We start from the raw sequence: 26,953 nt of genomic DNA on the forward strand, positions 1-26,953 counted from the left end.
AATCAGGACTCAACAGCATTGGTTCAACAAGTCTAGGCTCTAGTGGCCACCATTGAAGATCTCACTAGGCAGAATCAGGAAATGAGGCTGCGGCTTCAATAGGAGGAGAATCGGTCCAGAGCCAATCAAGAGGATGAGGGAGATAGCCGTAGAAGAAGTGACCGTCGAGGGCCTGCTACTCCAGATAAGCAGAACTCAGATCTTCGAGAGAGATGAGGAAGGACATGGACTAGCTGAGGAACGCCATTAAGGAGATGACAGACCGGAGCCTGGATAGAATGGTTAGGGCAACAGACTCTCCCTTCACCACTACCGTCCTGGAGTGCCCAGTGCCGTCAAAATTTCGATTGCCCCAGCTTGAACCATTTGACGAACTTAAGAACCCCTAGGACCACCTCAACACCTTCAAGACGACACTAGGCCTTCAACAGCCTCCTAATAAAATATTGTGTCGTTCCTTCCCTACCACTCTCAAAGGAGCTGCAAGGGAGTGGTTCACAAAGTTGCCAACTTCGTCCATCGATAGCTTTGAGCAGTTGAGCAACGCCTTTTTGTGCCACTTCGTCGGGGGCAACGCCCCAAGAGGCCAATGGACCACTTGCTTACTATTAGATAAAGGGAGAAAGAAACTCTTAGGTCGTACATGAAACGATTCATGAGGGAGACCTTGGAGGTAGATGAAGCTGACGATAAAGTGCAACTGACGACCTTTAAGGTAGGGCTGAAGTCTAGAGAATTCGTGATGTCACTCGCGAAGAATCCTCCTAAAACAATGGCAAATATGCTCCTGAAGGCACAGAAGTACATGAATGATGAAGAAGCATTAGCCGCCATAAGAGACATAGAGAAGCCAACAGACAATGGAAAGAAGGAGGACGATCGTAGAGGACAAAAAAGGAAGCGTCCAGATCGCCGGACCAGCGACGGGAGTAAACGGAGAGACGAAAAAACTCCTCAAAAGGTAAAATTCACTCCTTTAGTTATGCTAGTTGACAAGATTTTGGCATAGATTAAGGATGAGCATTACCTTAAATGGCCCAAGGCCATTACATTCGTCCCCTAATGTCCGAGATAAGAAGAAGTACTGCCAGTTCCACAAGGACCATAGTCACTACATAAAAGATTGCCGGGACCTGAAGGAGTAGATAAAGGAATTGATACGAAAAGGAAAACTGCAGAAGTATATGAAGAAGGGAGAATCCAGCAGGTTCAGAGACGAAGATAAAAACCAGTGCGAGTTTTCGCTCAAAGATGAGGATCACACGTCTCAACGACCACAAACCATGATAAGGGAGATAAGGATGATCACAGGTGGGTCATTCAGGTCTCTCAAGAAAGCATGTTAGAGGCAGGTGAATAGTGTGCACACGACACCCTCGTTTAAATAAAGACGGACGAACCAGGACATGTCTTTCAATGAAGAAGATGCTAAGGGAGTGAAGTAGCCTCACAACGACTCCTTGGTCATAATACTCACAATAGAAGGATTCAATACCAAGAGAATCCTTGTGGACAATAGTAGCTCCGCGGACATCATCTACCTTCCCACTTTCCAACAATTAAAGCTCGATCCAGAGAGACTACGCCCATTTGATTCCCCCCTCATCAGTTTCAATGGTGATAGAATATATCCCAAGGGTATAGTAACTTTGACAGTGACGGTGGGGACCTACCCAAAGCAGTTGACACGTCAGTTAGACTTCTTAATGGTAGATTGCCCCTCATCCTACAATGTGATCATTGGGAGGGCCACGCTCAACCGGTGGAAGTCAGCCACGTCCACCTATTGTCGGCGAGGTAAAAGGAGATCAGGTCCTAGCCAGAGAGTGCTACCAGTCCGTATTGGCCACAAAGGAGAGCCATACATGGATAATCAAGGAGAAAGAAGAGGATAAAGTGGAAACCCTGGAGACAGTAGAATTGGTTGAAGGGGAGGTAACAAAGATGACAAGAATAGGGACAACACTATGTCCCGAGATGAAATCAAGGCTCATCCAGTTCCTTAAAGAAATCCTGGACGTCTTCACCTAAACTCACAAAGACATGCTAGGCATATCTCCAAAAGTTATTCAGTATAAGCTGAACGTAGACCCAAAGAGCAAGCCTGTCTAGCAATGACGATGGGTCTTTGCCCCAGAACGGAACCAAGTGATTACAGACGAGGTTGACAAACTATTATCAACAGGCTTCATCCGAGAGGTCTACTATCCTAATTGGCTCGTGAATGTCGTTCTAGTGAAGAAAGCAAATGGGAAATGGAGAATGTTCGTGGACTTCACAAACCTAAATAAAGCCTACCCGAAAGACAATTTCCCTCTGTCAAGAATAGATCAGTTAGTGAATTCTACGACCAAGCATAAGTTACTGATGTTCATGGATGCTTTCTCAGAATACAACCAGATAAAAATGGCTGAAGAAGATCAAGAGAAAACTGCTTTCATCACAAGTCAGGGACTCTACTGTTATAAGGTGATGCCCTTCAGGCTAAAGAATGTAGGAACAACCTACCAGAGGCTAGTGAACAAGATGTTCAACAAGCAAATTGGCAGAAATATGGAGGTGTATATGGATGATATGCTCGTCAAGAGTAGAGAAGAACTTGCTCATCTGGACAATCTGAAGGAGTTGCTCGTCTTTCTCCACAGTTAACTATTGTTTAGCCCTGAGGTCATCACTAAGAGTCTTGGCCTTTTCCTTGGCGAGGTTGGCTTCTCCCATGACGATTATCAACTCTTTCTTCAACTTTGAATTTTCCATCTCCAAGACCACCACCCGAGACAGTGCAGACTCGACCTTAGCTTCCTGAGCAAGATACTTAGAAGAAAGATAGAGGCTCTCCCCCAACACCTTAAAAAAATAATAATAAATAAAAGAAAAAAAAAAGAAAAGGGAAAATGGAATTTGCACAAGGACATTACCTAGACAAGCTTGTGGAGGTGACGACCTATAAGTGCGCTGGAGACGATCCCCAGAATATCTTCATCTCGTCCATAGTAAAAACCTCTTGAGCCCTAGCCATCGCGACCCCAGCATCATCCCAGACATTGGACGAACAAGAGTCGACCTTCTCCTTCTCCTTTTCACCTGTCTGCTACCTCTTCCGTTGAGGAGGGATTTCTTCAATTGAGGTGGTTGGAGAGGCCATCCTCGTCGTCTCTACACCAGGAGTAACCGAAGTTGCAAGTGTAACGGAGGCACCCTTGTCCGTCACCTTCACATTCTTTGCCCCAAGATTAGACAAGGGCTCATTCTTTTTTTCCCTTATTCAGGCATGCATACTCTGGTTAAATTTTGTCGTCATTCCTTAAAAAAAAAAAAAAAAACCGCTCATAAGCAAGAGAATATAAAAAAAGAGAGGAGTTAATAATGACGAGGCTAACACTTACTCTTTTTTTCCTCAATATCAATGTTTCGCAGGATGTAGGCAGACGGTTCCGAGCCCAGACAATAGAAGGCGAGGGTCCGTGGATCCACCAGATCATCCCAGTCCTCAATCGTCTTCGCGTGCTCAACCACCTTCTCAACATAACTCACGTACCTGCTTTTGAACTTAGGCCATCTCTTAACTGCATCAGACAATGAGCAGGAGAGTTAGTGATGATCATTAAGCACAATGAAAATTAAAGACGAGGAAGAATAAAGACGCACCTAAAGTCGGGGTACCCCACCGACGAAGCAGCCTTGGGAGATCACCCCAAAGTTCATTAGAGGGCATCTCCCAATCATCCCAGACACAAAGAAGAACCAGGACTTCTAGTATCTAAAGGACGAAGGCAAGTCTCGGAAGATCCTAGCTTTCCTCTCCCATAGTACTGGCTTATAGTACCCATGCTCCTTAAACTCCTTTAGACAATACAGGTGAACGAGCTCGTCCACTCTGATCATGTCTCCGTCCGTAACAGCCAACCATATTCCCATTAGGCTGACTACTATCCTCCACGAGTTGGGCATAAGTTGCCTAGGAGCAATGCCGAAATGGCTTAACAGCTCCATGATAAAAGGATGGACGGGGAGCCTAAGGCTACACAGGAAGGCAGCCTCGTAGAAGCATACCTCCCCCGGGAAAAAATGGCATGCCTGTTCCTCTTCACTGGGTAGACGAACCCTAACCCTATCAGGAAATTGAAACCTATCCTTAAATCTAGATAGCGTTTCGGCATCTAAACCACACACCTCTTCAAGGGCATAAAAAGCCCTAACCTCCCGGGGAGCAGAAACTGTAGTATCGCCCCTAACCTCCACAGGACCGTCATTAGAGGACAACCCAATCTCTAATTCGCTCGACCTTACCTTAGACATAATCCCTTGTTCTCTCACTAAACCCTTATACCAATCAATGGATTGACGAAGCAAAGGCAGCAAATCAGCCAACGCGACACTCAGACTATTACCCTAAAAAACAAAGTTCTCAAGATGAGGGAAAACCCCCAATAACCCTCCTAAACACGCAAAAAGAAAGGAGATTGAAGGACAAGCTACCCTAATCACAGAGCCACTAACCATAGAAGAACGAGAAAACAAAGGAAGAAAATACTAAAAGCCCCAAGACCCAAAAACAAACACAAAGGAAAAGGAAGGGAAAATCAAAAATTCACCATAGTATATATGTCTACGCCGAAAAAGAAAGGAAATAGAAAGTAAGGAGAGGAACATAACTCAAGAGGAAATGTAGATAGTTCGGCCAAGCACCAAATCGGAGAAGAATCACAGAGGAGGACCGGAGAAGAAGACACTCGAAGTAATGACTGGAAGTGTGAAAAAAGTGAAAGGGAAAAATGGGGAGAAGTTTAAAAACCAAGGCTCAAAAAACTGAAAATCAGTAGGAAACCCAAGAGCCATACGATTGGAGCATTAAGTCCACTGATCAGAACGTGCCACGTGGCCACGATGCATGTGGCGCCACCACTATACATTTAATATGGAGCGAAACCCCAAGGGTCATCAACAGCTCATAAAAACCTTTCATCTTCTATGATCATCATGACACGTCACAATGACCATAGAACCTCGGGGGCAGCTAACGGGATTGACAAAGTCAACCTGCTTAGATGAAGTCATTAATACTAACGAGATAACCTTGACAGACGAAAACAACTAAGCATCATCGGTGATACAAACACGCCACTGACAAAGGCAGAAAAGCCATTCAATACAGTCAATAAATGAGTCGAACGGTTAAAATGCTAGCTATGCAAACCGTTGGAAGCCCATTAAAACCCACATTTACTAGGGGTAAGGCGTTGTCCAAAGGGAATTATGACCACCATAACAGCCACAACAGCTAGGAACTAAGGGAATGTGTGTGTGTGTATATATATATATATATATATAACCCTCACACCTCCAACAAAAAGGTACATTATTTCTAATGCAAAAACATCATCCCTAATTATTTTTACTCTATTATTTGCTATAAGTTTCTCATACTGACTTTGGCATCGGAGGGGTTGTGGCAGGCACCACACCGGTGACCATTGAAAGGAATCTCTACTTCCACGGTGACACAAACGAATATCCACTCCATCTAGACATGTTTGTTGTGACTGACAAATCTACATTTTTACTCTATTATTTGCTATAAGTTTCTCATACTAACTTTGGCATCGGAGGGGTTGTGGTAGGCACCACACTGGTGACCATTGAAAGGAATCTCTACTTCCATGGTGATGCAAACGAATATCCAACTCCATCTAGACGTGTTCGTTGTGACTGACGAATCTACACTTCATCAACTATGTTTCTATTTTGAAACTTGATTTTTTAAAAATTGAATTATAAGTGGAACTCGACATTAGTAATGTTGAGTTTTATACATATTTTGCCACTTAATTTTAAAAAAAAAAAAAAATTAAGTGAAACTCAACTTTAGTAAAAAATGACATATAACTCGATGTTGAGGATATCGAGTTTTATACAGAACTCAATTTTATTAAAATCGAATTTTAAAAACAAGGACACGGTGCTTAATAGTTTCAAAACAATGACATTGTGCTAAATTTTTTTTAAAATAAAGGCAAAAGCCCATTTTCCCCATGATTTGAACTCTTCCGTTTGTACTAGTCTAAGTCTCCTGAGACAATGGAGGCTTTGAGACCTATTTGTGTGACCAAATAATAGTAAATATATGCAAAATAGAAATAGAAAAATAGTAAAAAATGAAAAAATTTGCATGGTTCTACTTATGCTTATGTTCACGAGTGGCGTTGAGGAAAACATTTCATTAAAAAAAATGAGTTATTATAAAGATGACACCAAAAATACTCTCACAAAATCCAAACCCTAAAAAACATCTCTCACCAAAAGCATAACACCACGGCTTGAACTCTACACAATATTGCAGCACACTCATATTGGAATTTGGAATAGTTGCCGCAAAACACAAATATATATAAGCCAAGGTATTTTAGCTAGGGTTGAGTTTGTTGCAACACCAAATAAAAGACAGTCGACTAATATCCAACGCATATATTGGGATTTATGGCACACATAATTTGCACCCATTTCAAGCCACCAATGAACAAATCTCTACCTTGACTTGAATCGGTCATCAAGCCATGCAAATGAAACTCCTCTAGTGTCTCTACGGCTCTACCAAAGCCCCTAAGAGATATAACATACTACGAACACCAATTAAGTACAAGCAATGCTTGAACTTGTGCAAAGGAACCGACTTGGTTATTCTTTGGATTATCAATTATAACAACCTTTCTAACTGCAATGGTGCCTTAAGATACAGTCTCGCAAATAAAACGATATCTGACATCAATATGTTTAGTTCTCCCATGATACATCTAGCATTACCTTTTGTTAGAGAGATATTACATGCAACCATTACATAAAATAATAAATTCAAATCTTAACAGGACACTGTCTTATCATAACACTAAGAATTTTTTTTTCCATTTTAATATATTGGTTTTCATTGATTCCTATGTCCAATGACTTCTCAAGAAACATCCCTATTACATTCGACGCAGGGACAAAACCAAAATTTTTTTCTTTGTGGGTTCGATTATAAACAAAAAATTTTACCATTGAATAATTATAATAACACAAAGATTCAAGAAAAAAATTAATAAGGGGAAAAATAAAACAAACTTGAGCCTATGTTTATAATGGAATTACATAAGAAAATAAAAAAAAATTTAAATTTGAATCGCATATTTATAGTATCAATCCCATGATTTTCTCTAGTAATCAATCCCATAATTTTCTTGAAATTAATATCTTGATTTGGCCTTCAATGATATGGAAAGTGAAATATACTTTCTAACACTTTTCTGTTATCAAATGTCGTCAATTGGAGACCAGTTGTCGTACTTCGAGTTTTCTTTGATTGACAAGTTTTCGCCATTTTTTGGCTGATCCATGAGTTTCCGCCATATTCTCTTTGAGTTTCCACCATTTTTTGGCTGATCTTTGAATTTCCTTCTTGATCTCACTTCTCTTCTTCTTCTTTTTTTTGTCGATTCAATTTTTTTTCTTTATTTGTTTGATTTTTCTTGTTAATGGGTATGTGGGTTTGTTCAATAATGGATTTGGATCTTCTTCTTCTTTTTGTTAATAATTTTTTTTTTTTTTTTTGGCATAAATATCCGGATTTGGTATGTGGAAATTTTATCATTTTACATTAGGTCAAACACCTGAAATTATTTTTCAAAGCATTTTCAGAAATACAACCCAACACTGGAAAAGCAAACATTTTCCATGCCAATGTTTTCAAATGAAACCATTTTTTACATTAGAAAACATTTTATAATGAAACAAACTAAGTATTAGTAAACAAACTTTGGGACCTCGATATAATTCCACCAAAAATTAATTATTATTCCTTATTTTTTGGATTTTTTTTTTGGGTACAATTTTGAAGACCTTTTGTTTATGTAAAACGGGGTCTAAAAACCCTTTTTTAATTTTTGGGAGATAGAGAGGGCCTTCGGCCTAGGTCTAAGTGGCCGAGGCCTTAGGCTCCATTTGGGAAAAGGGAATGGAATGGAATAAAATGGAATGAAAAGAATATTTTTATAATATTCATCCCTCCCTCTTGTTTGGGGTTTTAATGGAGGGAATGGAAAGTTCATTCCCTTATTTGCGAGTTTAGGAGGAAGGGAATGGAATGGTTAAGAGGGAATACTCATTCTCTCCTAAGCTCTCAAAATCTCAAATTTTTGTTCCCCCCAAATTGGGAGGAATAGGAGGGAATGGATCTAGTTTTAATGAAAACTTTATTGAAATTCTAAATTACCCCTTAAATCTTAGCCCTCTTTATTCTCAACCAGCCGTACCAATACTTTTGCTCTCTCTTTGCTGCGCCTTCTTTCTCACGCTGCTGCTAATCACAACCAGCCATACCCAATTGTGAGTTTTTCAATTGTTTTGATTTTATTGATTTATTTACTATTAAAAAGTTTTTCAATTGTTTCAATTGTTTGCTTTCGTTGATTTTTTCTCAACTATATGTATTCTGCTTGTGCATGTGTTCTTAATTCCTATCATTGATGCACAAGTAGCGTCGAGTCAGCATAGTGCAGTTTGTTGCTCCTTCTTTCTCACGTTGCTACTAATCTCAACCAGCCATACCCAACTGTGAGTTTTTCAATTTTTTTGATTTCATTGATTTATTTACTATTAAAAAAATTTTCAAATATTTCAATTAAATTGCTTTCATTGACTTTTTCTCAACTAGCCATACAAAACTATATGTATTTTGCTTGTGCATGTGTTCTTAATTCCTATCATTTATGCACAAATAGCGTCGGGTCAGCGTAGTGCAGTTTGTTTCCTTTCAATGATACATGTAGTGTTTTTGTTTTTTTCCTTTCATTCCCCTATATTCAATAAGCTAGAACAGGGTTCATACTTTTGTGTAATACATGTGCTTTAATTTAATTTTGGTATGCTGGAACAGGCTTATATCAATAAAAGCTTTGGGTAGACAATAGAGAACATGCTAGAACATGCAAGATCCTTATCAATATTACTTGTTGGTGGTTAAATTAAGTTCATTAGTTTCAATCAAATAGGTAGACGATAGAGTTGAGTAGATGATAATGCTAAACTAAATTAAGTCCATTACGTGTGCTTTAATTCCTATCATTGTAGATTATCAAAAAATTCCTATCATTGTCTTTTGTGTTAATGAATGCTAGTGTACCCAACTACCTGCTTGCCTCAAACATATTGGTCTACTGTGCAACAAATTAAATCATTAGACTATTAGTTTTTTAATTTAAAATTAAGTTCAAATATCTTAATAAAATGTGTTTGAGTTATGGGTCTACTGTGCAACAAAATTATGAATGTGTTATTAGTCTTTGAGAGATAATGTTATAGTTTAACTTTTCTAATTGCTAGTGTACGTGTACTATAACAGATAATGTACTTTGAGGGATAGTGTTACAGTTTATCTCTCAAAGACATTAATGTACGTGTACTTTAAGAGATAATTTAACACTTTGAATCCCAAACAAAATTAATGTTTATAGTTTAACAGTTTTATTTCTAGATTAGTTGTAACACATTCACAATTAGTTAGACGAATAACATAACTATTTTTTTAGAACATGTGCCCCATAATTTTCTAAGTTGGACTGATAATATAAATATTTTTTTTTTTACTTAGATGGATTTGAATGATGAGGTACTTAAGACCATAATTTTTTTTTGGATTTTATGCAAAAACTAGCATTGGTTCATGCTACATGCCGTTATTTGTGTTATATTATCCATCAAAGGCAACAACTAAAAAGAAGACATGTTCCCCACATTCCTACATAATCAACCATAGAAAGACAAAAAGTTTGTGATGAAATAATGTCTTGACTTAGGAATAGTGAAAAATACTATGATGTAATATGCATGGGTCCACAAGCTTTTCAAGATTTGTGTGACATTTTGCGGATAGATGATGATCTTCAAGACACACAGCATGCCACGGTTGAAGAGCAAGTTGGCAAGTTTCTTCACATGCTATCATATAATGTGACGACTCGTACAATGTGCTTTTTTCTTTTTTTTTTTTTTTTTTTTTTTTTTTTTTTTTTTTTTTTTTTTCTGGTGAAACCATTTTCACCATTTTCATAACGTGTTAAGATCAAGTGCCACTTGAAATACTGTAAAGTAGTAGGTTTAACCCATATTTTAAGGTAAATATATCATGCATATAATTTATATTTGATAGGAGTTTAGTACAAATATATTTTAAGGTAAATGTTTTTGAGAGATAATGTTAATCTCAGGATTGTATTGGGGCACTTGATGGAACACATGTTTGTGTCAAAGTGTCTAATAAGGATGCACTGTCAAAGTGTCTAATGAGGATGCACCAAGATATCAGGGTAGGAAGGGTTACACAACACAAAATGTGTTGGCAGCATGCTCATTTGATTTAAAATTCATATATGTATTACCAGGTTAGGAATGAACTGCTTCATATTCAAGAATAATGAAGAGTGCTTTAACTAGAAACGATAACTTGAAAATCTCACAAGGTAAATGTAATTCAAATATGTTTTAGGGTGTATTCTTTATAATTAAAAAATTTGTAGTATATAATTAATGGTTGTTATTGTTTATTAAGTAAATATTATCTTGTTGATGCGAGATACATGAATAGAAGTTGTATGATTGCGTCTTATAGGGGAGTGTATTATCATTTAAAAGAATACTCTATGCGTCCCCCTGAAAATGCTAAAGAATTGTTTAATTTACGACATTCATCACTACGCAATGCCATTGAAAGAGCATTTGGTGTACTGAAAAAGAGATTTCCTATCATAGCAAGTATTGCAGAGCCTACTTATTGTGTTGACACACAAAATGAAATCATTTTATCATGTTGTATATTTCATAATTATTTAATGGGTGTCTATCCTGATGAAAGTCTTATTGCTACAGTTGATGAAGAGGTTTTACATTCTCATCTTGGACGTGTGGCCCCCACTCCAAGAGAAGATGATGAGGATGCTAGGCAAGGAGATATTTTAAGAGATTCTATAGCATTAGCCATGTGGCAAAACTATGTCCAAATATGATAGCTTTTGGGTTTATTGTTATAATGTTGTTTAAGACTGTTATGTTTAAATCACTTAGACCTAATGTTATGCAAATTTCTCTTTTCAGTTTGATATTGGACTTACATCCAAATCCAATATCAAAGACTGAGGCCTACATATTTTTGATGGAAAATCCAACATATAAGGAGATGTTCTTTGGTTGCCCAGATCATGAGTGCAAATGTGTCTTATTGACACTGATGTCTAGGCCTAAAAATTAAAATAGTGTGGGATTTTTTGGCCAACCTTAGTTTTGGAATGAATTATGTTATTTTGTTTTGTTTTGACAAGACTCATTATCGGAGTTTTTTTTAAAAATATATTTGTTTGCATTTTTAGACAATATTTATTTTGTTGAGTATAAATATGTGATGCGTGAATTGCTTTACAACATAGAAATATGCATAACTTGTTTTTTAGCTACAATAAAATTTTCTTTTTCCTTAAACTAGAATTGTTTTAGTTTTATATCAAGAAATTGATATGTTAATAGTTCTATCACCTCTGGTCTTAGAGGGATGTTGCTCAGTAGAAGAAATTGGGAGATGGAAATGTATTAAATTATCAAATCCATTGTAAAGCCCACCAGCCAAAAAAGATCCAATCTAAAACTAGTAGCCCCTAAAAAAAAAAATTTGCAAATTGAAATAAAGAAATTGTGCTATTGTCAATTTTTCATGCCATTATCTTCATCTGTTAAATTATTGATTAGCGTGATGCAATCTATTCACCTTGACAAAACTATATTGTAATTCAATAATCTAACACAGACACAATTGTGGCTAACTAGTTTCACATCATCCACTAAATACTAAACATTTCAAAGCAATTATAAGTTCTCATTGATTATTTTTTATGTTCTTTAAAATGAGGGGTATAATAGTAATGTTATTATAAAATAATTCAATTTCATTCATTCCAATGTCACTTCCAAACGATGTTACTTACATTCCATTCCTTTCTTTTATAACATCCAAACAAGATTTTTAAATTCCATTCCTTTCCCTACTATTCCATTCCTTTCCCTACTAAATCCATTCCATTCCATTCAATTTCATTCCATTCCTTTAATGATCATTCCATTCCATTCCCTTATGAACTCTCAAACGGAGCCTTAAGCCGACCCTGAACTCTATACATACACTTTATTTTTCCACAAAAAACACCACTACATATATTATTAAAGAAAAATTGTGGGGGCAAGGGGGACCATGACCTCCCCTGGTCTTAAGGTGGTTCGGTCCTTGGTCCCTGGTTGGATGGGTTATAAAAATAAAAAATAAAGAAATTAAAGAAGAAGAAGGAAAGAAAAAACGAAGCATGTAAAAGCATTCACATTAGTTCGTTTGCTTGAAAATAACCCACATCAGTCCGTGTATAATTATATAAATTTACAAATTTGCTACCGTGTAAATTTACACTGATACTATTCATTTTGCATTTAATTGTTTATACTTTCTTTACATATCTCGAGGATAAAGAAAGAGAGTGAACGGTGGTTGTTGTGTGAAGAAAGAGAAACAATTAAAAAAAATTAAGAAAATTTGATATTTTAATGAAATATAGTATAAAATAAATAATATGATGTGTAGTATTTTAAAAAGTAAGTACGTAAAATTTAAAAAAAAAAAAAAAAAAATCTTATGCTAAAATAAACAATAATTTGTGGGTTCCAGTTAGCTCAACTGATAAAGTCTCTAATGGTTGTATAAGAGATCTGGGGTTTAATCTCCGCCTACACTAAAAACTGATTGGTGTCTTGGTCTGATGATAAAAAGTTATCATCAAGAGTGGACGCCATAGGTTGAAACTCCCTCAAAAAAAAAAAAAACAATAATATTTGGACGAACTATGCAAATGCCCTAAATCTAAAAGCGACATGTTGACAATGTAACAACATGAACATGATCCCATGTTACTGCTGGGACAGAGACAGGGTTGCCAATTGCCCTCAAACAATCCCAATATTTCCGCCCCTGATGATGCTTAGAGTTAGACTGTTCCCAAATTTGCAATTTTGTATCGTTTGGCCCGTTATAGTGGGCTCAATGCACCTGCTTTTTTGTTCTTTTCCTAATTGATTGCCTGTTTCCCTTTTACCCCAATCGAGGTTTTTTTTGAAGTCTACCAAAAAAGATTTTATTTTTAAAGAAGACACTGCAATACACTATGCCATTAGGGTGTGATAGCTAGGCATGACAAGCAGCACATAGCATTTTCTTTTCTTTTTTGTTCTCTTTTTAAAATAAAGAAAGAAAACAAAAATTACAAATCTGTATTCTTTCCATTTCAAAGATCCATTTTAAGGCTAAGATTTAGTTGAAATAAATTTGTGATTTAGAATCTACAACCTCATTTAAAAAGTCAACTTTTTAAGGAAGAGTGTAAACACAAAATTCGAGCAATCTCAAAAGTTTTTATAATTGCAGAATTTCTAAATCCATATGGAGTTAGGTTTACATCACAGGATGTTTCCGAAGCTCCGTCAGAGAATTTATGATTGCAGAGAAGAATTTCATACTAAATGGAATTGCCAGCTATGACTTTGAAGGTGGTGGAAAAGTAAATGTAGAACACCATGAGCGTAACGCTACGAGAGGATGATAATTATCCAAAAAAAAAAAAAGGAGAGGATGATACTTATGACTTATGATCTCCTAATGTACAGTCCAAACAACTAATAAGTGATTTGCACTCTACTCACCCTCGCATGTTTAAATTCTCAAGTGTTCATTTCTAGCTTCTATTGAAAAAACACACACACAAATCTCAACACTCAAGCGTTCATAAAATTTCACATTCCAAGTTATTTCATTTCCAATAAGAATTATCACAAAAGTTACAAGCTACAAGAATTATTACTCCTTTCTTCCAACTGTGTCAGCTAGGACTAATTAATTTTGTTACTAGACTTATGCCAGCATCTTTTAGTCTTGCCCATTCCCTACTCTTTCACATCGTGAGAAATTAAAATGAAAGCTTTCAATCAGTTTATTAAATTAAAAAAAAAATTAAGCTAAAATCTTTAAAAGAAAAAAGAGAAAAAAAAAAAGAAAAAAAAAAGGAGTGTCATTGTATCAATATACCCTTTATTGTTAAGCTTTTTTACTTGTTTCCTTTTTTTAGAGATTTGAATCGGTGAAACTTTATGGTGTAAAAAATATGAAAGAAATAAATAAGTCAAGTTAATAGTATACCATAATAATTTTTTTTTTTAAATAAAGCTAATTGGTGAAAAGTAACGATAATTTAGTAAACCCTATCTTCGGCACTTTGCATTCATTTGTTTGCATCTTTGATGTGTCTTCCTTTGATTTCTTTACTCTCCTTTTTTTTTGGGAGGGAGGGGGGGAGGGATGTTAGGATATGTGCCCTTAAATCCTATTATATGATGTTATGTATGATATTATGTATGACTTATGTTTCGTTTGGGAGGAGGGAATGGAATGAAATGAAAAGAATCATTTTAAAATATTCTTCCATTCCCTTGTTTGGGATTTTAAGACTTTAAGTAGGAGAGAATGAAATGGGTAGGAGAGAATACTCATTCCTCTATATTCCCTTGAAACCTCAAATTTTTATTCCCCTCGAAATCGGGAGGAATGGGAGGGAATGAAATTAAATTTAACGATTTTTTTACTAAAACTCCCAAAATATCCCTATATATTCAACTTTTTATTTTAAAATAGGTGTCTAATAGTAATATTATCATAAAATAATTACATTCCATTCCTTCTATGCTGCTCTCAAACAAGATTACTTACATTCCATTCATTTGAATTCATTTCCATTCCTTTATTTTAAAACATCCAATCAAGGTTACTTGATTCTATTCAATTCCATTCTTTTCCATTCCTTTCTCTTACTTAAATACATTCCATTTCATTCTATTCATTTCCATTCCCTTATGATCATTCCATTTCATTTCATTCCCTTCCCTTATGAATTCCCAAACGGAGCCTTAATGTTGTGATTAATAAAGTTGTTTTATTATTATCTAAAATAATGGTAATATAAATAATTGGACATTATCATATAGCCCATAAGATGCATAGTATGTAATTTATGTGATTTAGTCACAGAAGATATAAATCACAAGTTTTTTGTAAACTCAAAATTTTAGTTCGTAATCAATGATGAAATTAAGTATTTCGTCTACGAAAACTATAACATAACAACTAAGATGATTTGTCTTGATCATAGAAGTTGAGACTTCTAGTTGATATGTTAATATATTTTAAGAGTTAAGACATATTGAACTGGATCGCTGTGAGATTTATTATTCTCCTAACGACTGTCAAATGAATAACAAATCTCACGACTTCTATTTACATCAACTCTTTATCCTAAGAGAATAATGGACTTGATCATGAAATGTAAGTTGTTTTGATATATCAGGAGTGAGATCTAAAGTCACGATCAAAATCTCAGTATGTTGGGCAACCACATTTAGTATTGATTGAACATATATTCTCAAGATGGAATTCATAATATCTTAACAGAGATATAAAATATTCTCTTAAAAAAAGCTTAATGGATTCAGTTATTCAGAGTGTTAGACCTAACCACTTTAGTAATGAGTTACTAAAGTATATATTTATGAAATTGGATTTCATAAATATATGATGAACAACTTAAAGGATTAAACCGAGTACTCAAGGATTAAGATATAGTAATCTTCAAAGTGGCAATCTACATTCATGCTTTTGTATTACTACAAATATTTTAATAAAGGGGTTGCATGTACAACAAAGTCTTGAGATATAATTTATTAATAAGGTCTAGAGTGCAATTATATTTATATAATAGTATTAAATATAATTAATGGTAACTTTGGACTTGTCAAGAGTTAACAGAAAAACCCAAGGCCCATTGGAGCTAGTGTCTTATTTGTTACCTTTTGATCCCACTCCAAGTCACGTACTAAAACCCAATTGGAATGGCCCATGAGGCTAGTCCAATTAGATAATCAGTTATAAGGAGAGAAACATACAGAATTTTGAGAGAGAATGAAATGTTTTTGTATGTGAGTGTTGGACACTTTCTTACTCTCCCTTGAATATACACATATAAACTGATTGAGAGACCACACTTCTTAGGCATAAGTGGAATTTGAGTGAAGATTAAAAGTGTTCTCAAGTACTTCTAATCTTTATTTTTGAATTTCACCGTACCAAGGTACACTCTCTTATTCTTGTATTCTGAAATTTACATAGTACATGTTATCAATTGTGAATGAAGTAGATTTGTTAATTTTCCATTGCGTATGTTTTGTATACGATACAAACTATGTTTTTCCAACAATTGGTATTGAAGCAAGGTTTTCAATTTCAAATCTGTATAACATGTTTTGTGAGTTTTGGAATTGGAGATAGTAATTTCAAGATGTTAGAAGATTTAGTAATTAATTTTCTTCATGGTCATTGAAATTATTGTTTGATAAAAACTGATATTGATGTTAAGATGTTGTTTAAGTTTGATGTTAAGTATGTTAAATTGAACTTTAAAGCTATAGCATCAATGTAATTCAGTTTTGATATCAATCTCTGTATATTATGTTCTTTTTCAATCGATCGAGAAGCGATTGAGTACCAATCAAGCTAGATAGATTGCTGAGTTTGGTTCGATTGATATTCGATTGTTAGTCAATTGATCGAATGTTCTTTTTCGATCGATCAAGTACCAATCGAGCCAGGCAGATTGTCAGGTATGATCTTTTTTAATTTTTTCAACCGATCGAGATACATATTCAATCAATTGAAAACTGAGAATTTAGAATTTTTCTAAGTGTTTTCACATATAAAGAGCAAGGCTTTGTGTGATTAGATTACATTTGTTTTCTAATTAAAAACCTTTATTTTAAAACATCTAGTGGGAGAGAGATATAAGGGTTGGATCTCACGGCCTCCATTATCGGTTTATAGTAGTATGATTAAGCACCTCACCTTGGCGTATATGCCTTGCTTCCTTCGGAGGATGTTTAATTCATGTTTCTATAAATTAAACTTCTTAATAATGAATGATATGTGTTTTTACATTAAGAACGGCCATGCTACCATGGAGTTACTTAACGACTCACATAAAATTCAAGCTATGGTGTACACTAGACTAAGTTTAATGTTAACCTCCCTTTGGAGCTGTCATTATTACTTAGAGGCTAAAGGAAATACAGCATATTATTAGGGTTTGATAAGAATTATCATGATAGCACTAATAATGAGAATAGTTCTCAATCAGTCATAGTGTTTATAATTTACTTGCTACCAAGGAATTTAAACATGGGATTGGGTTGTCGTTGCTTATTTTATATTATGGTTATATTAAGGTTCCATACTATATGTTTATATGCTAAATTGTTAATGTCTAGTTTACTTATTATATTCATGTTTATTGTTTTCAAATTTGTTCATGGCATCATTTAACCCACTTGTTACCATTCTTAATCAAAACAAACTGACTGGATCTAACTATGTTGACTGAAAAAGAAATTTGGACATTGTTCTTACTACTGAAGATCACAAATATGTGCTTACTCAACCATGTCCATCATTAGATGCTCCTTTTAAGGAAAAACAACGATATGATCATTGGCAGGCAGAAATCTAATGAGATGGCCAAGTGCTATATCCTAGCATCTATCTCAAATGTTCTACAACATCAAATGCAGGATGTAGAACTATTTTTGGACATAATGCTAAGTTTGAAGGAAATGTTTGGTGAGCAAGGCCGTTCTACAAGGCAAGAAACTATGAGGCAAATTTATAATACCAAAATGACTAATGGCACTTCAGTGAGGGAGCATTGTCTTAAGATGATCTCTAATCTAAATACACTGGAAGTTTTAGGTGCCGATATTGATGCAGAATCCCAAGTGGATATGATACTCCAGTCACTACCAAAATCATTTAAGGAATTCAAACTTAATTATAATATGAACAAAAATATTTATTCATTGTCTAAATTAGTGAATGAATTGGTGGCAGTGGAAGGCATTCTTGGTACATTCAGTGTTGATGCTAATATGGCTAAAACTTCTACTTCTCAACCTAAATCAAAATGCAAAGGTAAGGAGAAGAAGGAGAAGAAGGACTTTACCAAGCAAGATGGTAAACAAATTGCCTTAAGAGTTACCAACAAAGGAAGGTGTTTAGTACAAAATATGTTTAGTACAAAATCCCACAGATTCTTGGTTTGTAAAATCAGGTTGTACTAATCATATTTGCAATTCTTTGCAGGGGTTCCAAGAGACCAAAAAGCTGAATGAAGGGGAATTGTTTCTGAATTACTTTGGCTGATGGGAGCAAGATTCTAGTTGTAGCTATTAGAGTGTTTAATTTATGCTTTAAATCTAAGGTTTTTAATATTGGAAAACTGTTTATATGTACCTAATGTTCGTAGGAATTTAATTTCGGTAACTTATTTAGGTAAGCATGGATATTTTGTTATCCTAAAAGACAATGTTGTAATAAAGAAGGGTAAAGTGTTTATCTGTTCTAGCAATATTGTTGATGGTCTTTATATTTTAACTCCTGATAAGCATGAATTATATAACTTTGAATTAGATAATGACGCTCATGTAAAATCATTAAAGAGAAATTTTCCTTCTACTAATGATGCATATCTTTGGCACTTGTATTTGGGTCATATTAATCCAAACAGAATTCAAAGACTAATCAAAGATGGACTCTTAAAGCCATTGGAATTTGATGAATTTCCAGTTTGTGAATCTTTTTTGGAGGGAAAAATGACCAAACGACCTTTAATGCAAAAGGTAGAAGAGCCCAAGAATTACTTGAATTAGTTCATACGGATGTATGTGGTCCTATGTCAACCCAAGCAAGAAGAGGTTATGAGTACTTCATCACTTTTACCGATGATTACTCAAGATATGGTTGTGTGTACCTAATGAAGTGGAAGTCCGAAACTTTTGAAAAATTCAAAGAGTTTAGGGCTGAAGTTGAGAATCAATTTGGTAAACACATAAAGGCCATTCGATCTGATCGAGGTGGTGAATACCTTCTTGATGATTTCAAGGATTACTTAACTCAAAATGGGATTGTATCCCAATTGACTACACCTAGAACTCTCCAACAAAATGGTGTAGCAAAAAGAAGGAATAGGACTCTTTTAGAAATGGTTAGGTCCATGATGAGTTACTCAACTTTACCGATTTCTTTTTAGGGGTATGCCTTAAATACAGCAATACATCTTTTGAATTTAGTTCCATCAAAATCTGTTCCTTAAACACCCATGGAATTGTGGAGTGGGCGTAAGCCTAGTATGAGATACCTCCACATTTGGGGTTGTCCAACACATGTTCTAAAAGGGAAGCCTGATAAATTGGAACCAAAATCAGAAGTATGTTTGATTGTAGGTTATCCAAAAGAAACTAGGGGTTATTTATTCTATAGTCGTAAAGATAACAAAGTTTTTATTAGTACAAATGCTAAATTCTTGGAAAATGAATATATGAATAATTTTACTCCTAGAAGTAGAGTTGCTATGAATGAACCTGTGAATGAACAATCAATGGATGAAACTAGGGATGATGTGGTTGTATTAGATACACCACAAGATATTACTCATGAGATGACTAGTACATAGGAGCCTCGTCGTAGTGGAAGGATTGTTCGGCCACCTATAAGATTTATAGGTTTGGGAGAAACTTATGAAGCTATCTCAGTAAAGGTTGAAACTGATCCTTACATTTATGAAGAGGCAATGAATGATATAGATGCACATCATTAGGTCAAAGCTATGAAATTTGAATTAGATTCTATGTATTCCAATCAAGTAAAGGTGCCTAACGACATTAAACATGTTGGTTGCAAATGGTTACAAGAGGAAGAAAAGGATAGATAGAAATGTTGAAACCTTTAAAACAAGGCTAGTGGCGAAAGGGTATACACAAAAAGAAGGAATTGATTATGAAGAAACCTTTTCACCGATAACAATGCTTAAATCTATTAGAATTCTCTTATCCATTGCTGCTCATTATGATTATGAGATTTGACAAATGGATGTCAAAACTACATTTCTAAATGGCAATCTTGAAGAAGAAATCTATATAATGCAACCGGAAGGTTTCATAGTAATGAACCAAGAGTATATAGTATGCAAGTTGAAAAGGTCCATTTATGGACTTAAGCAAGCATCTAGGTCATGGAACATCAGATTTGATCAAGCAATCAAATAATTTGGTTTTGAACAAAATCCTGATGAACCATGTGTGTACAAAAGACATCAAGATAAAATATTAATATTCCTAGTGCTTTATGTTGATGATATTCTACTCATTGGAAATGATGTAGGGGTAATGCCATTGGTAAAGGTTTGGTTGTCAAGCCAATTTGATATGAAGGACTTGGGTGAAGCTAACTTTATTCTAAGGATCAAGCTTTGGCGAGATTGCAAGAATAAGATGTTAGGTTTGTCACAAGCTGAATATATAGATAAGATTCTAGAACAGTTTAACATGCAAAACTCCAAGAAATGATTACTTCCTTTTAGACATAGAGTTCCTCTATCTGAAAACCAAAGGCCTAAGACTTTCGAGGAAGAAAATATGATGAGACAAGTTCCTTATGCTTCTGCAATGGGAAGTCTCATGTATGTCATACTTTGTACTAGACCAGATAACTATTATTCAGTTGGCATGGTCAGCTGATATCAATTAAATCCAAGATCAAAACATTGGCAAGCTGTAAAGCATATTCTCAAGTATCTACGGAGAATAAGATATTATATTCTTGTTTATAGGCGTGAGGATTTGATTCCCATTGGTTATATAGATTCAAATTTTCAATTAGATCTTGATTTCAAAAAGTCCACTTTAGGTTGTGTATTCATCTTGGGAGGTGGAGCCATAAGTTGGAGGAGTGTTAAGAAATCTTGTATTGCTGACTCCACCATGGAAGCTTAGTATGTTGCTGCTTGTGAAGCGGCAAAGGAAGCTATTTGGCTCAAGAAATTCCTTTCTGATCTTGGTGTTGTGAGAATGGAGCAAGTTCCTATTACATTGTTTTGTGACAATAGTGGAGCGGTTGCACAATCCAAAGATCTAAGGAATCACAAGAAAGGAAAGCACATTGAAAGAAAGCACCACATCATTCGAGACATTGTTACTCAAAGAGATGTAGTAGTAGCAAAGATTGATAGTGCAAATAATCTAGTAGATCCCTTTACCAAAACTTTTCCCTAAAGGACCTTTGAGTCACATTTGGAGGGAATGGGAGTTAAATTAGTGCACAATAGTCTTTAGGGCAATTGGGAGATTATTAGGATATATGCCCTTAAATCCTATTGTATGATGCTATGTATGACTTAATGTTGTGATTAATAAAGTTGTTTTATTATTGTCTAAAATAATGGTAACATGAATATTTGGACATTATCATTTAGCCCATGAGATGCACAGTATGTGATTTATGTGATTTAGTCACAAAAAATATAAATCACAAGTTTTTTGTAAACTCAGAATTTTAATTCGTAGTTGGTGATGAAATTGAGCATTTCATATGCGAAGATTATAACATATCAACTAAGATGATTTGTCTTAATCATGAAAGTGGAGACTTCTAATTGATATGTCAATATGTTTTAAGAGTTAAGACATATTGAACTGAATCGCTGTGAGATTTATTATTCTCCTAATAACTGTCAAATCAATAATAAATCACATAACTTCTATTTACATTAACTCTTAATCTTAAGAGAATAATAGACATGATCATGAAGTGCAGGTTGTTTTGATATATCCAGAATGAGATCTAAAGTCACGATCAAAATTTCAGTAAGGAGTTACTAAAGTATATATTTATGAAATTGCATTTCATAAATATATGATGAATAACTTAAAGGATTAAACCAGGTACTCAAGGATTAAGATGTAATAATCTTCAAAGTGGCAGTCTACATTCATGACTTTGTATTACTACGAATATTTTAATGAAGGAGTTGCATATACAATAAAGTTTTGGGATATAATTTATTAATAAGATCTAGAGTGCAATTATATTTATATAGTGGTGTAAGGACCGAAAGTGGATTGGTCCCAAAACTGGATTGGGCTCAAGCCCCAGCGGCCCAAACAATAAATTTGTAGAGTGTGAATAGAAGAACTAGATCTATCCCAGAAGAAAAATGATTAGATTTAACGGTTCAAGATGGTTAGATAAAAGTAAGATTAGAAAATCTATCCTTGGAATCGATTAAGTAGTTTGTATCATATGGTTTTGTTGAATAATAAAATTGTACAAGAGTTCCAGTATCCTTGATTTCTTCCTCCTTTTTTAGTACATCTTTCCATGTTATATATTCTAGCCTTGATGCCGTCCCTACCATACACGTGTAGGTTAGATTCGGAGAAATCATTCCTATCCCATTTAGCACTTCCTAGAACCATCAACTAGTAACTGTAAGGCTGCTTGGTCACTGTTTAGGCGTCACTTCCACATTAATATGGCCAGAGAGTTGGTTAGGAATCATTTAATGCGGAGGTAGCAGCTTTTTGAAGATATTTGTTGCCCTTCTCCTTTCTTATCCTTTGTTCGACATCTAACCTTTAGTGATGATGTAAATCCAAAGTAAGTCCGTGATAATATGACACTCAGATCAACCTCGGACACATGTTACCGAGAGGGCTTTTATCCTCATACACTTGTTTGACCTATCTCATACTGCCTCTACTCCTCTCTTCATTCTGTTCTCCTTAATAATCTTATCTGGACCTCCTCGGATGGTCTAACGTCCTCAGATTGGGTCATAGGCCCAGTTAACAATGTCTTAACAGTACTTCCTAATTAATTGGCCCTCATAAGTGGTATTAAATATAATTAATGGTAACTTTGGACTTGTTAAGAGTTGACAGAAAAGCCCAAGGCTCATTAAAGCTAGTGTCTTATTTGTTCCCTTTTGGTCACACTCCAAGTCACATACTAAAACTCAATTGGAATGGCCCATGAGGCTAGTCTAATTAGATAATCAGTTATAAGGAGAGAAACATATAGAATTTTGAGAGAGAATGAAATGTTTTTGTATGTGAGTATTGGACACTCTCTTACTCTCCCTTAAACATACACATATAAACTGATTGAGAGACCAAATTTCTTGGGCATAAGTGGAATTGGAGTGAAGATTAAAAGTGTTCACAAGTACTTCTAATCTTTGTTTTTGAATTTCACCGCACCAAAGTACACTCTCTTGTTCTTGTATTTTGAAATTTACATTGTACATGTTATCAATTGCGAATGAAATAGATCCATTAATTTTCCGCTGCATATGTTTTGTATACGATACAAACTATCTTTTTCCAACAAGGGGACCTTTTCTCTAGGATGTTTGGATATTTCTTTTTTCCTCAAGTATTTATATCTGTTACGTATCATACTAGATACCTCTAAAAGACATACCCAGTATTTTTTATTCAAAAAAATAAAAATGTCAATTCGTCCATAATGCACCCATGATATAACTTGGATACGGTTGTAACCCGACCCTTCGATAGTAAGAGATAACTCAAATTTGTAAGAATTTTTATTTATATTTTTTATAATTGATTTTAATGCTAAAAACTTACTAGTTATTTTTTATTTACTTTTTTATTTTTTTTTTTTTGAGAATCTACTTTTTTTTAATCTTAATTTGAATTCTAAACATTATTTAGTGAACATGGATTTACTTTAATAGACATTATTTCTCTTAAAGTGATATTTGCTTAATAATATATAAAATATATAAATAAGATATATTTAATAAGCAATTAATACACATATTCCTGAAATATTATATCCTAGTTTTTCAAAAATGGTCATAACGTCACATCTCGTATCATATCATACCTGTACGTATCTGTGCATCTTAGGCTTTTCTATCTATGATTTTGGCTAACGTTTCTTATTACAATAGCTCTCTTTTTTGCTTACAACTTTTGGTCCAATCATGACTAAGCAGATAATTAATCTTATGTTTGGGATTGGGATTCCTCATAGAGAGAGTGTCTCAGCCCAATTTGATGAGTATTGGTGAATCTGCAATTTTGGTGAGACAGTTGAGGTTGATATTTGGGCATGATTTGACTATAAAAGTGGGATTCACGTCCCGTGCAATATCTCAATTCTCAGCCATAGATTTAATCTAATGGCTTAAATATTTGACACCTCACCCGTCTAGGTTGGCAATCCTTGTCTCACTTTTGTTTTCATTTTAGCTTCCCAAAATTTGAATTTCACTAAAAATCTCTCTTCTCTCTCTCACTCTCCCTAACGCTCCACGCTCTTTGCCTCTCCGTCAACCCGTCGTCTCCACACTCTCTACCTCTCTGTCAACCTGTCATCTCCACTTCTAGCATACCCAACTCAAACCCATCAACAAAAACAAAGAAAAAACATTAACTCACCATCGGAGCTCCCGACACCCAAACACTCGCATCCTTTTTAGACCCAGATCAGAGAGAGAGTAAGGGTTCGAGTTTAGAGAGAATCAAGTGTGGAGAGAGACATTGATGCTTTTCAAACCCAAATCAGAGAAGGTTAGGGTTTAGGTTTGGAGAAAATCGGGAAAGAGAGAAGTTGATGATCTTTCAGGTTATTTTATGGAGGGAAATGAGATTGAGAGACAGAGAAAGAGATTTTGGTCAAAGGAGAGAAGAAGCCACCATCGGAGGTGGTGGTTGCAGTGAGCCAGCCTTGCCGATTTGGTTCAAAGACTTGGGCTATCTTAGAGGGAGAACACCACCCAGTAGGTTTTCTTTTATCTTTATTTTTTTTATTAATTTTTTTAATAAACTCTGTTTGGTTGCTAGGAAAGAAGGAAAAAAATAATGGTGTCACAATTTTGTTGATTGATTTATTGGTGCTGAATTTAATTCTATTTTCTCTTATTATAAGGTGCCAGTACTGATGATTGGATTTTACTTTTTAATTTGTTGAATAAATATGTGGATAAGCAATTTTTTTAATATAAAAATTCTTTCCATTTTTGGGTCTTAAGTCAGTTATGTGGTTGATTGGCTAACCAGGCACCAAGCAGCAGGATCTCTAATCTGAAATCAGTTTCCTTTCCTATTAGTGGGAAAAGCTTTACAACTCTAAGGATGCAGCCAGCACATTTCCGTATTTCTTGTGTGGTAATTTCTTCACTATTTCAGAACATATCAAATTTATCAATATTTTGACCTCTCAACAACATATTATATTGTTCTTTGCATTCTAGATATATCCACTAGCATTGTATTAGCTGATTCATCATTTGTTTGTCAAAAAAAATCCTATCATAACCTTGACGAGGCTAACCTTATGATTCCAGTGGCAGTCAGTCAAAAAGTTTTCCTAAATGTCTAAAATGTGTCATGAACAATGTGCTACATGTGATTGTCAGAGTTGTTCAGCTTCTCAGTCTGTCTTTTATACTCTCATTCTACTTCTTGGAAAAGAAATTAAGTTCATGGATTACTAGTCCATATAAGAAAGTGGGTGTTTCTCTCCCAACCTATTGTGTAAGCTGCTTTGTCTTTGGGCATGTGAACATTTTTTTTCTTTGGGCATACTATGTGGTTTTAAATGATGAAACTAGTACATATATATAGATTTCAAGCATAGTGTTCGTATGTTGATGTAACTAGCAACAAGAATGCTAATGCTCCTATGCAGGCCAAACCAGAGATAGTGACGACGGTGTGTGAAATTGTGAAGAAGCAACTAGCTCTACATGATGATTCTGCAGTCACTGGAGAGTCAAAATTTGCTGCCCTTGGGGCTGATTCTCTCAACATGGTACCCTAATATCTACCCAAGAAACATCTGTTATATTTTCCTGTACATATTATTTTGTTCTGATGCAACTCTTAATTAAAGGCCCATTGTTTATTTTGTTACTGTACAATCATCAAGCAATTTTGATATTGCTGTTGGACTTGTTTGGAAAGGTAATGCTTGAATATATCTGAAATGAGAGGGAAATCAAACTCTTTGAATGTAGATGTGTTTGCTATAAAGCCTTTTTGTTTTGGATTTTGTTCATTTGGTTGGGGATAAAAATTACAATGAAATTTTTTTGTTTATAACAAGTGAATTTGGTGGCCCTAATACTGAGTATAAATGGTTTTTTCTTCTTGTTATTACTAGATGGTATAAAGACCATAAATAGTAGCTTGTCTTTGAGAAAGAATTATTAGCTTTTATGTGCCCTGGTTGTGCCTTTCATATAGGAACTTATCCATAAACTTTCCTAGGAATTTCTCCACACTAATTTAACTAGTGTCTTTTGGAATGTAATTTTGCTTTGATGCCTTTTTTTAGTCTTGGTTCTCCTTAATGCAAAATGCATTTGTTATTGTCTGATTGCCCCATTAAAATTGGGCTGTGCACCTACCATATTATGTCATTGATTACAAAGGAATTAAATGTATCTCATGAACATTCAAACTATATGATCTGCTCCGTATTTCACTTTTAATGTTGGTCCCTTAGCTGAGTTCTTAAGATGGAAATTCCCAAGCTAAACCCTCAACAAACTTACATATTTAGTAGTAAATAGTGATATTGATCTTATGGCTTCACTTGTGCTTACTGTTAATTGCAAATTTTGATTTATGTTTATCATTGAAATCACGCTTTGTTCTTTTGTCAAGTTGAATGGCATGATTAAAGGAATGCTATTCTTGATGTCCAAAAAAAAAAAGAAAAAAAAAAGGAATGCTATTCTTCGTTTGATCACCAAGAGCAAGAAATGGCATCTGCTGGAGGGATTAGTGCTAAGTTTAGATTGTTTTATGTTAGTGAAGAATACATGTTCTCACACTTGTATAAGTTCTACCATTAAGAAGTATTGTACAAATATATATATATATTTTGGATACCTAAACTTCAACCACTTGTATAGTTCAAAAATTTTTTTGAATG

The 26,953-nt window shown here is 34.9% G+C and overlaps 1 protein-coding gene and 1 long non-coding RNA gene across 2 annotated transcripts; both read left to right on the forward strand.

Annotated features, from left to right (window-relative positions):
* The first annotated feature begins 17,634 nt into the window (after nucleotides 1-17,634).
* Nucleotides 17,635-18,318, forward strand: LOC115961476. Its single transcript, XM_031080456.1, has 2 exons — nucleotides 17,635-18,160; nucleotides 18,290-18,318. The coding sequence occupies exons 1-2, from the start codon at nucleotides 17,635-17,637 to the stop codon at nucleotides 18,316-18,318; spliced, it is 555 nt and encodes a 184-aa protein (XP_030936316.1).
* Nucleotides 18,319-24,249: 5,931 nt separating this feature from the next.
* On the forward strand, nucleotides 24,250-26,732 carry LOC115975012. The gene is made up of 3 exons (XR_004088046.1): nucleotides 24,250-24,791; nucleotides 25,072-25,179; nucleotides 25,703-26,732. It is a non-coding gene; the product is annotated as an uncharacterized LOC115975012 (long non-coding RNA).
* Nucleotides 26,733-26,953: the final 221 nt, after the last annotated feature.

The sequence above is a fragment of the Quercus lobata genome, chromosome 2 (genome assembly GCF_001633185.2).
Source record: "Quercus lobata isolate SW786 chromosome 2, ValleyOak3.0 Primary Assembly, whole genome shotgun sequence".
NCBI classification, from domain to species: Eukaryota; Viridiplantae; Streptophyta; class Magnoliopsida; order Fagales; family Fagaceae; genus Quercus; species Quercus lobata.

Coding starts and splice junctions, on each gene's coding strand:
- LOC115961476 (XM_031080456.1), top strand. CDS start 17,635: ATGATCATTGGCAGGCAGAAATCTAATGAGATGGCCAAGTGCTATATC. Junction 18,161..18,289: donor GGACTTTACCAAGCAAGATG/GTAAACAAATTG, acceptor AATTCTTTGCAG/GGGTTCCAAGAGACCAAAAA.